General features: G+C 54.9%; 1 protein-coding gene across 4 annotated transcripts; it reads right to left on the bottom strand.

Moving 5' to 3' along the window:
* Positions 1–628: 628 nt before the first annotated feature.
* On the bottom strand, positions 629–11,229 carry TAZ (tafazzin). 4 transcript variants are annotated; one of them, NM_001168803.1, is made up of 11 exons: positions 10,594–10,702; positions 10,332–10,460; positions 9,347–9,392; positions 9,032–9,117; positions 8,416–8,505; positions 2,788–2,868; positions 2,665–2,706; positions 2,318–2,380; positions 2,159–2,211; positions 1,680–1,757; positions 1,439–1,540 (listed from the first exon to the last, which is right to left on the bottom strand). In NM_001168803.1, the coding sequence occupies exons 1-11, from the start codon at positions 10,700–10,702 to the stop codon at positions 1,439–1,441; spliced, it is 879 nt and encodes a 292-aa protein (NP_001162274.1). The 4 variants fall into 4 exon arrangements, with proteins under 4 accessions (XP_031516256.1, XP_031516257.1, XP_031516258.1 ...); XM_031660396.1 differs by lacking the exon at positions 8,416–8,505 and having other exon boundaries at positions 629–1,540; positions 10,296–10,460; positions 10,594–11,229; XM_031660397.1 differs by lacking the exon at positions 8,416–8,505 and having other exon boundaries at positions 629–1,540; positions 10,594–11,229.
* Between the last annotated feature and the right edge of the window lie 387 nt (positions 11,230–11,616).

The following is an 11,616-nucleotide window of genomic DNA, read 5'->3' as shown; positions in this document are numbered from 1 at the left end:
TAGAGATCCAGCTGGATTCTCCACACTTGGGGCTCTCTAAGAGTGTGTGGCCCCAGAGAAAATCTCACAGCTAAGCTTTGGAGTTTGAAGCAAAGTTCATTGAAACCTCCTCCACCTCCTTGGCAAAGTGAGAATTTTGCCAGTGTTGCTTGGTGAGCTCAAAAGCCTGTAATCCCAGCACTTTGGGAGGCCAGAGGCAGGATCACAGGAGTCGGAGATCAGGGACCACAGAGTGGAACCCGTCTCTACTAAAAGAAATACAAAAAGGTGGCAGGCAGTGGTGGGCGCTGTAGTCCCCAGCCCCTACTCCAGGAGGCGGGCAGGAGGAGGCAAAAGAAAAGTGTTCAAGGGAGGCTCCCAGTGGCTTGAATCGCTCCACCACTCCAGCTTTCCCTAGACCTAGCAGACTCGTCTCCCAAAAAAAAATGAAGATTCCCAGGAAATCCCTATTTCTGCAACGTTGTTTCAGGGATTACAGACAATAACTGAACCCTTAAGTGACTGGTGTGGAAGAGGTCAATGCCCATCTGCTCAAGTGTGCTCTATGTGCCCAGGGCACCAAGGGTCCAGCTTTTCTGTCCAGCAGTCACTTCCTATTTCCACCCCTACAGAGAGGCCAGAGGCATTATACAACAAGCCAACACATATGCTTTATGGTTCTGTTTCAAAAACATGAAAACTCAGGCCCCAGGACTCAAGTGATGTTGAGAAGCAGAAAGGATGGAGAAGTCGGTGGCCCCAGCATGGGTGCAAGCAGCCAGACCTCAGGCCCTCGCTCTAGGCTCCACGTGGCTGGGCTTGGCTTCTGGCCAAGGGCTGCTCTTCCCACCTGAGGCCAGACCTTGCCTGAGGAAAGGGCCTGTGGCAGGGGAGAAGCTCAGGCAGAAGGAAGACGTGGCCAGCGGCCATCCCTGAGGAGGTAGTGAGCAGCTCCTGGTTCGGCAAGGGTGGGGGGTAGGAGCCAGGCTGAGGGGTCTTAGGGTCCCCTCTCCACAGCTCTGGTGAGCCCCCAGCCAACTGCTTGCTCACCTGCCTTCTATGCTTCCTCCTGACGCCAGCCCCTGGGAGAGAACACCTGAAGGCAAGAAGGAAGGAGGGCCCTGCCTAAGCTTCTTCCTCCCTGCTTGGCCAAGTGGGAGAAGCAGCTGAGGTCCTTCGTTTAACCGAGGAAGCATGGAGGAGCTGGAATGCCTACCAGCTCGGAGAGGGCACTTGAGAGGGTCTATGAACAAATCTGTCTAAAAACCACATTTGAGCTAAAAGCATCAGTCCATCCCTCAGCCCCAGCTCTGTGCAGGCCAAGTATCCAGAAGGCAGCAAGCAAGGACAGCCAGCCCCGTTGGGCCTGGACCCTGGTGCCGCCTCTTCCTCCAGCCTCAGCCCTGCCTGCTCCCTCAGGGCCCAGAGGAGGCAAGGTCAGGGGCTGGCCAGGCGGGGCCTATCTCCCAGGCTGGAGGTGGTTGTGGAGCTGCTCTGCCTGAGTCTTCAGACGCTGAAATTCCTCTTGAATGAAGTCTGTCAGGGCTTTGCGCATCTCCACCTGAGGGAAAGGACCAGGGATGGCCTGCACCCCTCGGGAAGCTTGGCCAAGGTGCCCTGGGAGGGTGACGGGACGGAGAGGGTGGAGGCACCCTCAGGGGGTCCGGGGACAGCTATGGGGGACCCAGGAGGAAACTCACAGCTGACTTGTTCTCTGCCCGGAGCCGCTCGAGTACAGGTAGGGCACTGAAGGGCTTCCCGATCAGCACAGTGATTTTCTGTGGGGTGGCCACCAAGAGTGATGAGGAGCAGGAGGAGTGCCCACAGCCCCAGCCCAAGCAACCCGGGAGCCAGAAGCTAAGCCCTGGCCCTGCTGTGCCACACATTCCCCAGGGGCCACTCTCTCTCTAAAATGAGGTACTGGTCCTGGGTCCTGTGCTGTAGATAACCTGTCCTGTCCTGACCCCACGGCCCACCCCTGCCCCAGCCTGACTTCCTCTGCTCTCATTTTAATGTCTCAGTGCCAGGAAGTCCCTGTCTATGTTCCACTCAGTCCCCTACTGTAGCCTCACACTCAGCTCCTCCTGCATCTGGCCTCCACAGTGCTGAGTGGGAGACATGGGGCAGACGGCAGACAGGCAGGCAGACAGACAGCCGAAGGTCAGCAGTCCCCACCCACCTGTCCAAAGCGGGGGAAGTAGGGCGGACTGTTAGGAAGGACGTCATTCATTCCTGCAGCACAGTGGACAGAAGGCCAGACATGGGGTGGAGCAGGGCAGCCTGAGTCCCAGGCCCCCCACCCCAGATACCATCTCTCTGTCCCTGTTCCCAGGCTCACCAACATGCCACAGGGGCAGGATGATGGGGTTGAGATGACACTCAGCAATCAGGCGCCCGATTCCTGCCCGGGGGGGAGGCAGAAATGTTAGCATAAGCTGGGCCCTGAGCCAAGCTTCTGTGCCAGCCTCTGGCCAGTACCACCCCGGACATCCTCCAGTTCAGTTCAGCTCCCCTGGGCAAGGCCCTCCACGAGGCAAGCCCTAGTCTCAGCACCTGTCCCCTTCCTGGCGCTACAACACACCCATTACCCCCATACAACCCAGCCTGAGGGGGCAGGAGCCAGGGGCCCACAGGGCCATCTCTGGGCCGGGAGGATGGCTGTGGCCAGAGACCAGTAGCCCTTACCCCACTTGAAGCGCAGGAACTCAGAACTCATGTTCACTTTCCCTGGTGAGAGAGCACAGAGGCGAGGCTTGGGAGCCCATCCCGCTCATACTGCGGGGGCTCGACCCAGTCAGCCCTGCTGACCTTCTGGGAAGATATGCACCCAGTCCCCATGGTTGAGTTTCTCCAAAATGAAGTCCATCCCCTTCTGGTAGACACCATCTCCTGCAAGGAAAATGCCTCTCCCCATCAGTCCCCATTCTCGGGGGTGTGGGGTGATGGGTTAGCTTACCCTCAACCCTCTCCAAACCTCGATGAAACAGGCCCTTCTCCCTGGGGCCCATGCTTTGGGCACTTCCCATCCCTCACTGTGCCATCCACACAGATGCCCTCCAATGACTGTCTCCAGGGTCTGTGTGGCACTTGGGCACATGGTGGGGCTTCCTTCCTAATATCTTCTAAACCCCTAAGTGCCAGGCAGCATCATCTCAAGTCATCTCCTACTGAGATTTTGACCTGGCAATTCCTCCATCTACCATAACCCCCATCTTCAGTGGCTCACCAGCTGGGCCGCTTCAGCCACATACCCCTGCACACTCTCAAAGATCCCCAGGTTGGCATACCACCTGCCTTCCCTCCCCAGCCAGGCCCTGGCTGCCAGCCGACCGCTCTCAGAGCCTCATGTATTCCTTTCTCTTCGAAGGTGCCACTCCTGGGGTGATCCTACCATGTGCCAGCTGCTAGAGAAACCAAGTGCATTTGTGATTTCCAACCTCACTTAGGCCCCAGATTCTGGGCAACAACCCTTTGCTGGGGTCTCAGCGACGTGTCACAGCCACTCCTCAGAGGGCACCTGCCTGAGGCCTCAGCCTCCACCATTCCTCCCTCCTGCTGGCCCCTTCTTCTCAGGGCGCCCCGGGAAACTAGACCCTCCCTTATAGGGAGGCCTCTTGGGAAAGGGAGAACATTCATTTGAACACACATCAAGAGTTTGGGAAAAACTCAAATTTGCTAGACTGCAAACAGTGGAGTTGAACTGCTCCTGGTCTAGCAACTTTCCACATTGGAGATAACCCTGAGACCATGACACTGGACCCAAGAGAAGGAAATGCAAACTTCCTTCCTTCTGAAGCCAATGTTGGCTGCGTGTTGGCTGGAAGCCTGGGGACGCTTGGAGACAGTAAGTACACAGTAAGGATCTCATCAACCTCGGTGATGGAAAAGTAACCACATGTCGGACAAAACAGGAAAGAGGAGGTAGAGAGGTTGAAGGAATGGGGTATAGCAGATATCCTCATCTTATAAAGTAGGGAGTAAAGAAGTTCTATCACAGAGGGAGAGACAGACATTGGGAATACCTCTGGCAATGAACTTTGTTCTCTGCAAGGCCGATTCTTTGGAAGGGGCTAGTTAGGGATCCAGGAGTCTCAACCCAACCCAAACAGTGCCCTGACCCAGCAGCCCACTCGGGCTAGAGGGAGGGTGACGACTCACTGGAGTTTTCTCAGGGCATGGGAAAAGCAGCAGTTTCCCTACTTGGGACACAGCATGTGTAACAGTAGGGGGGAGTCTTCATAGGTACTGGCCCCTTCTCTACTAAAACCCACTGATGCAACCTATCCATTGAGCTTGAAACTGGAATTTAAAAAAAAATAATAATATGCTTTTGGAGCAAGACTTCATCATTTGTAGCTTTTACAAATGCTACTACTACTTATTTGTGTCACTTGTGTCAAATCACTTCGATACTTAAATACCATATTAAAGTCTACGCTTGGAGAAAAAGGGAATTTTTTGGAACACAGAAGCCAAGTGTGCTAAATACTGCCTTTGCCTTAATGACATATTATTAGTTCTTTGCTGAAGGAACTGAGAGGCAGGGGCAGGGGGTGAATGAGTAGAGTTCTCATCTCTCAGAGCAGGTTGGGATAAACGACGCCACGGTCATTTGCCAAGACACTGTGGCCTCTGCTTGTTTCTTAACAGAGACAGAAGTTCCTTTACAGAGAGAAGTAGCCTCCAAAAGCAGCAGAAAGAGAAACCGCTCCAGGGCGCTGCTTCTGAGGAGTGGGGCTAGGGAGGTGAGGGGCGGGCACTGCAGCTTTCCATTAAAAGCCCCTCTTTGTTATTTGTTGTTACTTTATGGGGTTTTACCACATTCTACTTTGACCAGCTAGAAATAATAAACCCCTCCTTGACCTCTAATATCCTTTGGTTACTCTTCCTTCTGTCTCTTTTTCCTCCCAACTGAACCTCTGGGAGGAGTTGCTGCCCCTGCGGTCTCCATTCCCCCTCAACTGCAGCACCACCAGCCCTTAGGCCACAATAATCTGGCTCTGGCAGCTGTCACTCCATGGAAACGCTTCTCCAGAATCACCTGCTGCTTCCATGTGCCACAGGCGCCTGGTTTGCTCTTCTCTCTGGCCATGGCTCCCTGCCATCTTGGTGGCTTCTCTCTCCCTCTGTGCCATCCTGGGCCTCTGCCCTGCAGACTCTCACTCTGCATTCCTCCAAGGACTTTGTGGTTGGAATCCCATCTTTATTCCTGATTTTTTTTTGAGACGGAGTCTCAGCCTGTCAGCCTGCTGGAGGTAGTGGCGCACCTCGCTCACTGCAAGCCCTTCGCCTACACTATTCTCCTGCCTCAGCCTCCCAGGGTGGGACTACAGGTGCCCGCCATCACCGGGCTAATTTTTTTTTGTATTTTTAGTAGAGAGACGAGGTAGTCACTGTGTTAGCCAGGATGGTTCCCACCCTGACTCCATCGCCCACTGCCTCCCAGAGGTTGGGATTACAGGCATGAGCCACCACGCCTGGCCCCTGATCATTCTTCTAAGCTCCAGAACCGTACACCCCACTGCCTCTGGGACTGCTCTCCAGGTGAGGGGCTCCTCAGATGCAGCACAAGCAAACAGGACTCACCCTCTCCCCTCCCAGCCCCTGCACTGCTTTCCCTTTGCACCGGTCTCCCTGTGACTCAGCTCCAACACCCAGTAAGGCCTTTGAGTTTCTCCTCACCCCACCCTACACTTAATTTATCAACAAGTCCAGAGTACATCCCAAAGAAGTCCTCTCCCATTCTCCACCGCGGACTTTGAGGCCCAGCTTGCCAATTATCTGCTGCTGGAGCTACTGTGACAGCCCTGAACTGGGCTCCTCACGTCCACCTAGCCCTGCTGCAGCCACATTGCAAACTAGGATGCTATCGCTTCCTTTTTTTTATTTTTGAGACAGAGTCTTGCTCTCAAGGCCCAGCTGGAGTGCAGTGGCATCGACCTTGGCTCACTGCAACCTCTCTGCCTCCTGAGTTCAAATGATTCTCCTGCCTCAGCCTCCTGAGTAGCCAGGATTACGGCATTTGTCACCATGCCCAGCTAATTTTTAGGCTTTGCAGCACGGGTTTCACCCATGCTGTCAGGCTGGTCTCAACTCCTGACCTCAGATGAACCACCTGCCTCAGCCTGTAAAGTGCTGGGATTACAGGCGGAGCCACACCGCGTCTAGCAAATGCTATCTCTAACCACAGACACAAGCATGTCACCACCTGGATGAGAGAGCACAAGCTGCTACAAAAATATTTTTTTTTTTTTTTGAGACCAGGTCTCACTCTCTGCCCAGGCTGGAGTGCAATGGTATGATCTCAGCTCACTGCAACCTCCCCTCCTGGGTTCGCTGCATTCTCCCACCCCAGCCTCCTGAGTAGCTGATTACAGGCATGCGCCCACCATACCCAGCTAATTTTTGTATTTTTAAAGTTTTTTGAGACAGTCTCACTTGCTGCCTGGGCTGGAGGCAGGGCCGGATCTCAGCTCACTGCAAGCTCCTCGGGCCCCGGTTTATTTCAGAGCCTTGCCTCAGCCTCCCTGTAGCTGGGACTACAGGCGCCACACCTCACCAAGGTTTTTTGTATTTTTTAGTAGAGACGGGTTTCACTGCAGCTAGCTTTACAGGATGGTCTCGATTCTGATCTTGATCCTACTCTGCCTCAGCCTCCCAAAGTGCTGGGATTACAGGTTTGAGCCACCGCTACCGCCTAATTTCTTCTTGTATTTTTAGTAGAGATGGGGTTTCACCACGTTAGGCTGGTCTCAAACTCCTGACCTCAAGTGATCCACCCTTCTCAGCCTCCCAAAGCACTGGGATTACAGGCGTGAGCCACCCCGCCTGGCTGGCTGGCTATCTATCTATCTATACATACATACATACGTACATACCTGGGGTCTCACCATTGCCCAGGCTCTGCCTCATTCATCTAGTCCTACCATGATACATACATGGGGCCTGGGGTCTCTACCTATATTGCCCCGGTCGGTCTATCTATCTATCTATACATACATACATACCTGGGGTCTCACTATATTGCCCAGGTCGGATTGGTTGGTTGGTCTGTCTGTCTATGGATCTATCCATTCATCCATACCTGGGGTCTCACTATATTGTCCAGGCTGGCCTCAGTTGGGCACAATGGTTCATGTCTATAATCCCAGCACTTTGAGAAGCTGAGGTGGAAGGATCACTTGAGTCTAGGAGTTCAAGACCAGCCCTCCTGGCCAAATGCAGTAAGACCCCACCCTACAAAAAAAAAAAAAAAAAAAAAAAAGAATTAGCTGGGCACACTCCTTAGTCTCAGCTGCTCAGGAGGCTGAGGTGAGAGGATCACTTGAACCCAGGAGACAGAAGCTGCAGTGAGCCATCATAATGCCACTGCACTCCAGCCTGGACCATAGAGACAGACCTTGTCTCAAGGAAAAAAAAAAAAAATCAAGGGCCTGAGTGATTTGCTACCTCAGCCTCCTGAGGAGCTGGGACTGCAGGCATGCACCAATGCAGCCAGCTAGAATCCAAAATTCTTTTTTTTTTTTTTTTTTTTTGAGGCGGAGTTCACTTCTGTCATTTCAGGCTGGAGTGCAGGAGCCGGATCTCGCTCACTGTAAGCTCCGCCTCCCCGGACTTACGCCATTCTCTGCCTCAGCCTCCCCTGAGTAGTTGGGACTACAGGCTACCGCCCCACCTCGCCCGGCTAGTTTTTTTGTATTTTTTAGTAGAGACGGGTTTCACCCTGTTAGCCAGGATGGTCTCGGACCTCCTGACCTCGGATCCTACCTGCCGCCTCCCAAAGTGCTGGGATTACAGGTTTGAGCCACCGCCAGCCTCGGCCCTGCAAATTCTTATTAGGATTATTCTAGGAACCTTCATATTCTACATACAATTTATATTTTCTACCTTCTTCTGTTTAAAATATGTTTATTTTTATTTTTGCCTTTTTTCTTTTTTTGAGATCTGGAGTCTTCCCAGAGCCCAGGCTGGAGTGCAGTGGCCGGATCTCAGCTCACTGCAGCCCGCCTCCGGTTTACGCCATTCTCCTGCCCTCAGCCTTCCCGGCAGTTGGGACTACAAGCGCCCGGGCCACCGCTACTCGCTAGTTTTTTTGTATTTTTAGTAGAGACGGGGTTTCACCATGTTAGCCAGGATGGTCTCGATCTCCTGACCTCGTGATCCGCCCGTCTCGGCCTCCCAAAGTGCTGGGATTACAGGCTTGAGCCACCGCGCCCGGCCCCAAAATTCTTAATAGGATTATTCTAGAACCTTCATATTCTACATACAACTTATATTTTCTACCTTTCTTCTGTTTAAAATATGTTTATTTTTAAAGAGACAGGGTCTCACTATGTTGCCCAGGCTGGTCTCAAACTCCTGGGCTTGAGTGATCCTCCCACCTCGACCTTACAAAGTACTGGGATGACAAGTGTGAACCGCTTGTGCCCAGCCTACCTTTCTCTCTTCTCTCTCCAGCACCTGGCATGTGCCTGCCTGTGTCTAGAACACCTTTCTCCTCATTCTCTGCTTGGAAAAATTCTGCTTCTGCAGAGGGAGGAGCAATCTGGATTCAAATCCTGGCTTTGCCACCTCCTACCCCATGACCTTGGGCCAGCAGCTTAATCTCTGTGATCCTCCCTGAATAGGGATCAAAATGGCCCCTATCTCCTGGGGTTCTCACCCCACAAGCCTGTTTGTTCTCCTAGAAGCAAAACCCTCTGGCCTGCAGGTACATGCTACTGCCACCATGGACCAATGACAATGCACTGTTCTCAATGAGTCTCTTAGTGACGTGTCTGAGATAAGGGGGTGTGGATAATACCTCCCTGAATTCTAATGCCAAGGTTCCAGGTCCACACGATCCCTGGGCAGTTGCAGAGAGTTGAGGGCTCTCCAAGGAGCCATCCCTCCTCCTGCAGCCTCTGCCTCCTCTGCTGGCATGTGATGGAGCTGGGCCTCATGTTGGCTCCCGGGCTGCCTGCCCCCATAGGTCCCTCCAAAACAGAGACACTGGCGACCAGATTTCCTGCCCCAGAAGTGCCTCCCTGCACTCGCTGGAGGAGCAGCTCACCTCGGCACACAGGCACACACTTGCCCAAGCTGAAGAAGTGGGAGTGCAGCTCCTTGGTGAAGCAGATGTCTGCAGCTGCAGGGGTCCTGAGCAGGGACAGATGCAATTAGTCCTGCCCCCTGCACCCCGCTCGACAACCCTGTCCCCAGCATTGGCATGCAGAAGGGAGGCACAGGGGAGGGCCTGTGGGGCCCCACCCCATGCCCTGCCTGGACTGCTGGACGCCACCTCCTGGGCAGAGCAGGAGGAGGGCAAATCTGGGCAGAGGCAGGTGGGGCCGGCCCGGCCCACTTCGAGGGGCCCACTCCTCCTCACCAACGCATCAACTTCAGGTTCCAGATGTGGCGGAGTTTCAGGATCCCTAGAGGAGAGGAAAGACTTCATGCCCCAACTTCCCATATCCCCAGGGAGTGCCCTTCCTTCACCCCATTTCAGGGAATGAGGAACAAGGACAGCAGCACTACCATTTCCCTACAGCCCTAAGTGGCATCTTTCAGACCCATAGGCGAGACTGTTCAGTTCTCCCTGGCTCCTGCCTGTCCCCCACCCTCCACATCTTACTAATCACTGCACCTGGACTGCCTACCTCCCCAACATACTTGGACAATGCCCATTCTTCTATACTTCTCCCTGTACTGTCACTGCCACCAGCCCAGTCTAGGCTAGTGGATGGCTCAAAGACCTCCTTCCTGGCCTCCCAGGATCCACCTGTGACATCTATAGGCCTTTCTCCACCCAGCAGCCAGGATGAGCTCTGAAGGGCTCCAGTGCGGCCAGGTGGTTCCCCACGAGCTCTAGGACAGTCTAACCCTTCTGTTCAGAAGTGGAAGCCCTGGGCATCCCTCCACCCAGCCATCTGGTTACCAGAGCCAAGTAACTTCCTGTGAAGTCAGCAGAGCAGGAACCTCTAGGTGTGGCAACCAGGCTCCCAAATAGGGCTGAAGGGTACCCGCCCAGCCAGGAGCAAACCTGGAGCCAGGACACTGGGCTTCCAGTCCCTGGCCCAGAACTTCCTCACAGGATATCCTATGTTCAACCCCCAATTTTTTCCCAAGACTGTGGGGCCCTGGATGGTTTAGAGAACAGAGGGTTCTCCAGGACTGACGTTAAAGGAGCTGTAAGACCTCAGGGGATGCTGCAGGAGTCACAAATCAGAGTCTCAGCCCTGGGGCAGAACACCCAGAAACCAGAGTGCCAGGGCTCCATGAAAAGGCAGCGAGAAGGGGTTTGTTCTGACAAGGCTGGGGCCGTCGCGAATCCTCGCCTTTCCTCCCCCTGCCCAGCACACTGGCCCGGGTACCCCAGAGATGAGGGTCGTCCATGCAGGACTGGTGATTGGACACGGTGATGAGGGGCGTGGCCGGGCCTCGGTTCTCGATGAGCTCGTACAGCACCTCCTTGTTGTGCACGGTCAGGTGGTTCATATACTCTGGCGGGAAAGGAGAGGTCAGGCGCTCAGGGCTCGCCCACCAGGTCGGGGCCGCGGCGTCCCCCACCCTAAGTCCCATCTCCGGCCGGGCATAGGTACCCAGGTGGGCCTGCCTCGGCCTGGGTCCACTCACTGGTCCAGAAGCAGCTGTAGGTGCCCACCAAGCCCATGACGACGCTGCTGGCCAGGGTCCAGGTGAGCGGCGGCACCGCGGGGAACGGCCACTTCACGTGCAGGGGCATTCCCACCTGGCCCGCGGCCGGCGCTCCCCGCGTCCCGGGCCGGCCTGTGGGGCGCCTCTAGGTCTGCGACCTCGACCGCGCGAGACACTGGCCCCTGACTGGCCCGCGCACGGACGGACGGGAGGCGCGGCGCAACAGGGGACTGGACCGAGGTCCCTTCGCAGGTCAGGCCGGAGCCGCGCCCGGCCCCGCTCTCTTGTCACTGAGGAGCGGTCGCCGGGGTCACAGGCCGTGGGCGCGCCGCGCAACCGGAGGGAACGGGAAGGCGGGCGCTGGCGCCCCGGCCCCCCGCAACCGCCGGAAAGCGAACCTGCGCCGGTGCCAGGCCCCACCGACTGTCGCAAAGCGCGCCCGGGCCGCTTGACGGCAGCGAGGCCAGCCCCGGGGCGGCTGGAAGTAGCCTCAACCCCGCCGGGCTCCAGCTTTCCGGCAGCCGCCTGCCCTCGCCTTTTGTCTCTCTAGTGTTTCTGTTTTTTGTTTGACACAGGTCTAGCCAGACCCAGACCGGAGTGCAGTGGTGCAATCACGGCTGACTGCAGCCTCGACCTCCCAGACTCAAGCGGTTCTCCTGCCTTAGCCTCCCGAGTAGCTGGGACCACAGGCGCCGCCATCACACTCTGATCCACCCGCCTCGGCCTCCCAAAGTGTTGGGATTACAGCCGTGAGCCACCCCACCCGGCCACATATACAATTTTATATAGTTACAGTACTACATGATACTATGTATATGTAGCAATATATAATCTACTGTATGGCAGAATATATATATACAGCAATATATGCAAACACATATTGTGTATTATATGTAATACAAGAAACAGTATTTTATACCGTCTGATACATTTACGATGTGTGCTACTACCTCTAGTTCTGAAACATATTCATGACCCAGAAAGAAAGCCCCCTATGCATTA

This window comes from Papio anubis, chromosome X (assembly GCF_008728515.1).
Source record: "Papio anubis isolate 15944 chromosome X, Panubis1.0, whole genome shotgun sequence".
NCBI classification, from domain to species: Eukaryota; Metazoa; Chordata; class Mammalia; order Primates; family Cercopithecidae; genus Papio; species Papio anubis.
Note: the sequence above shows the minus strand (reverse complement) of the source record. Positions and strands in the feature narration are given on the sequence as shown.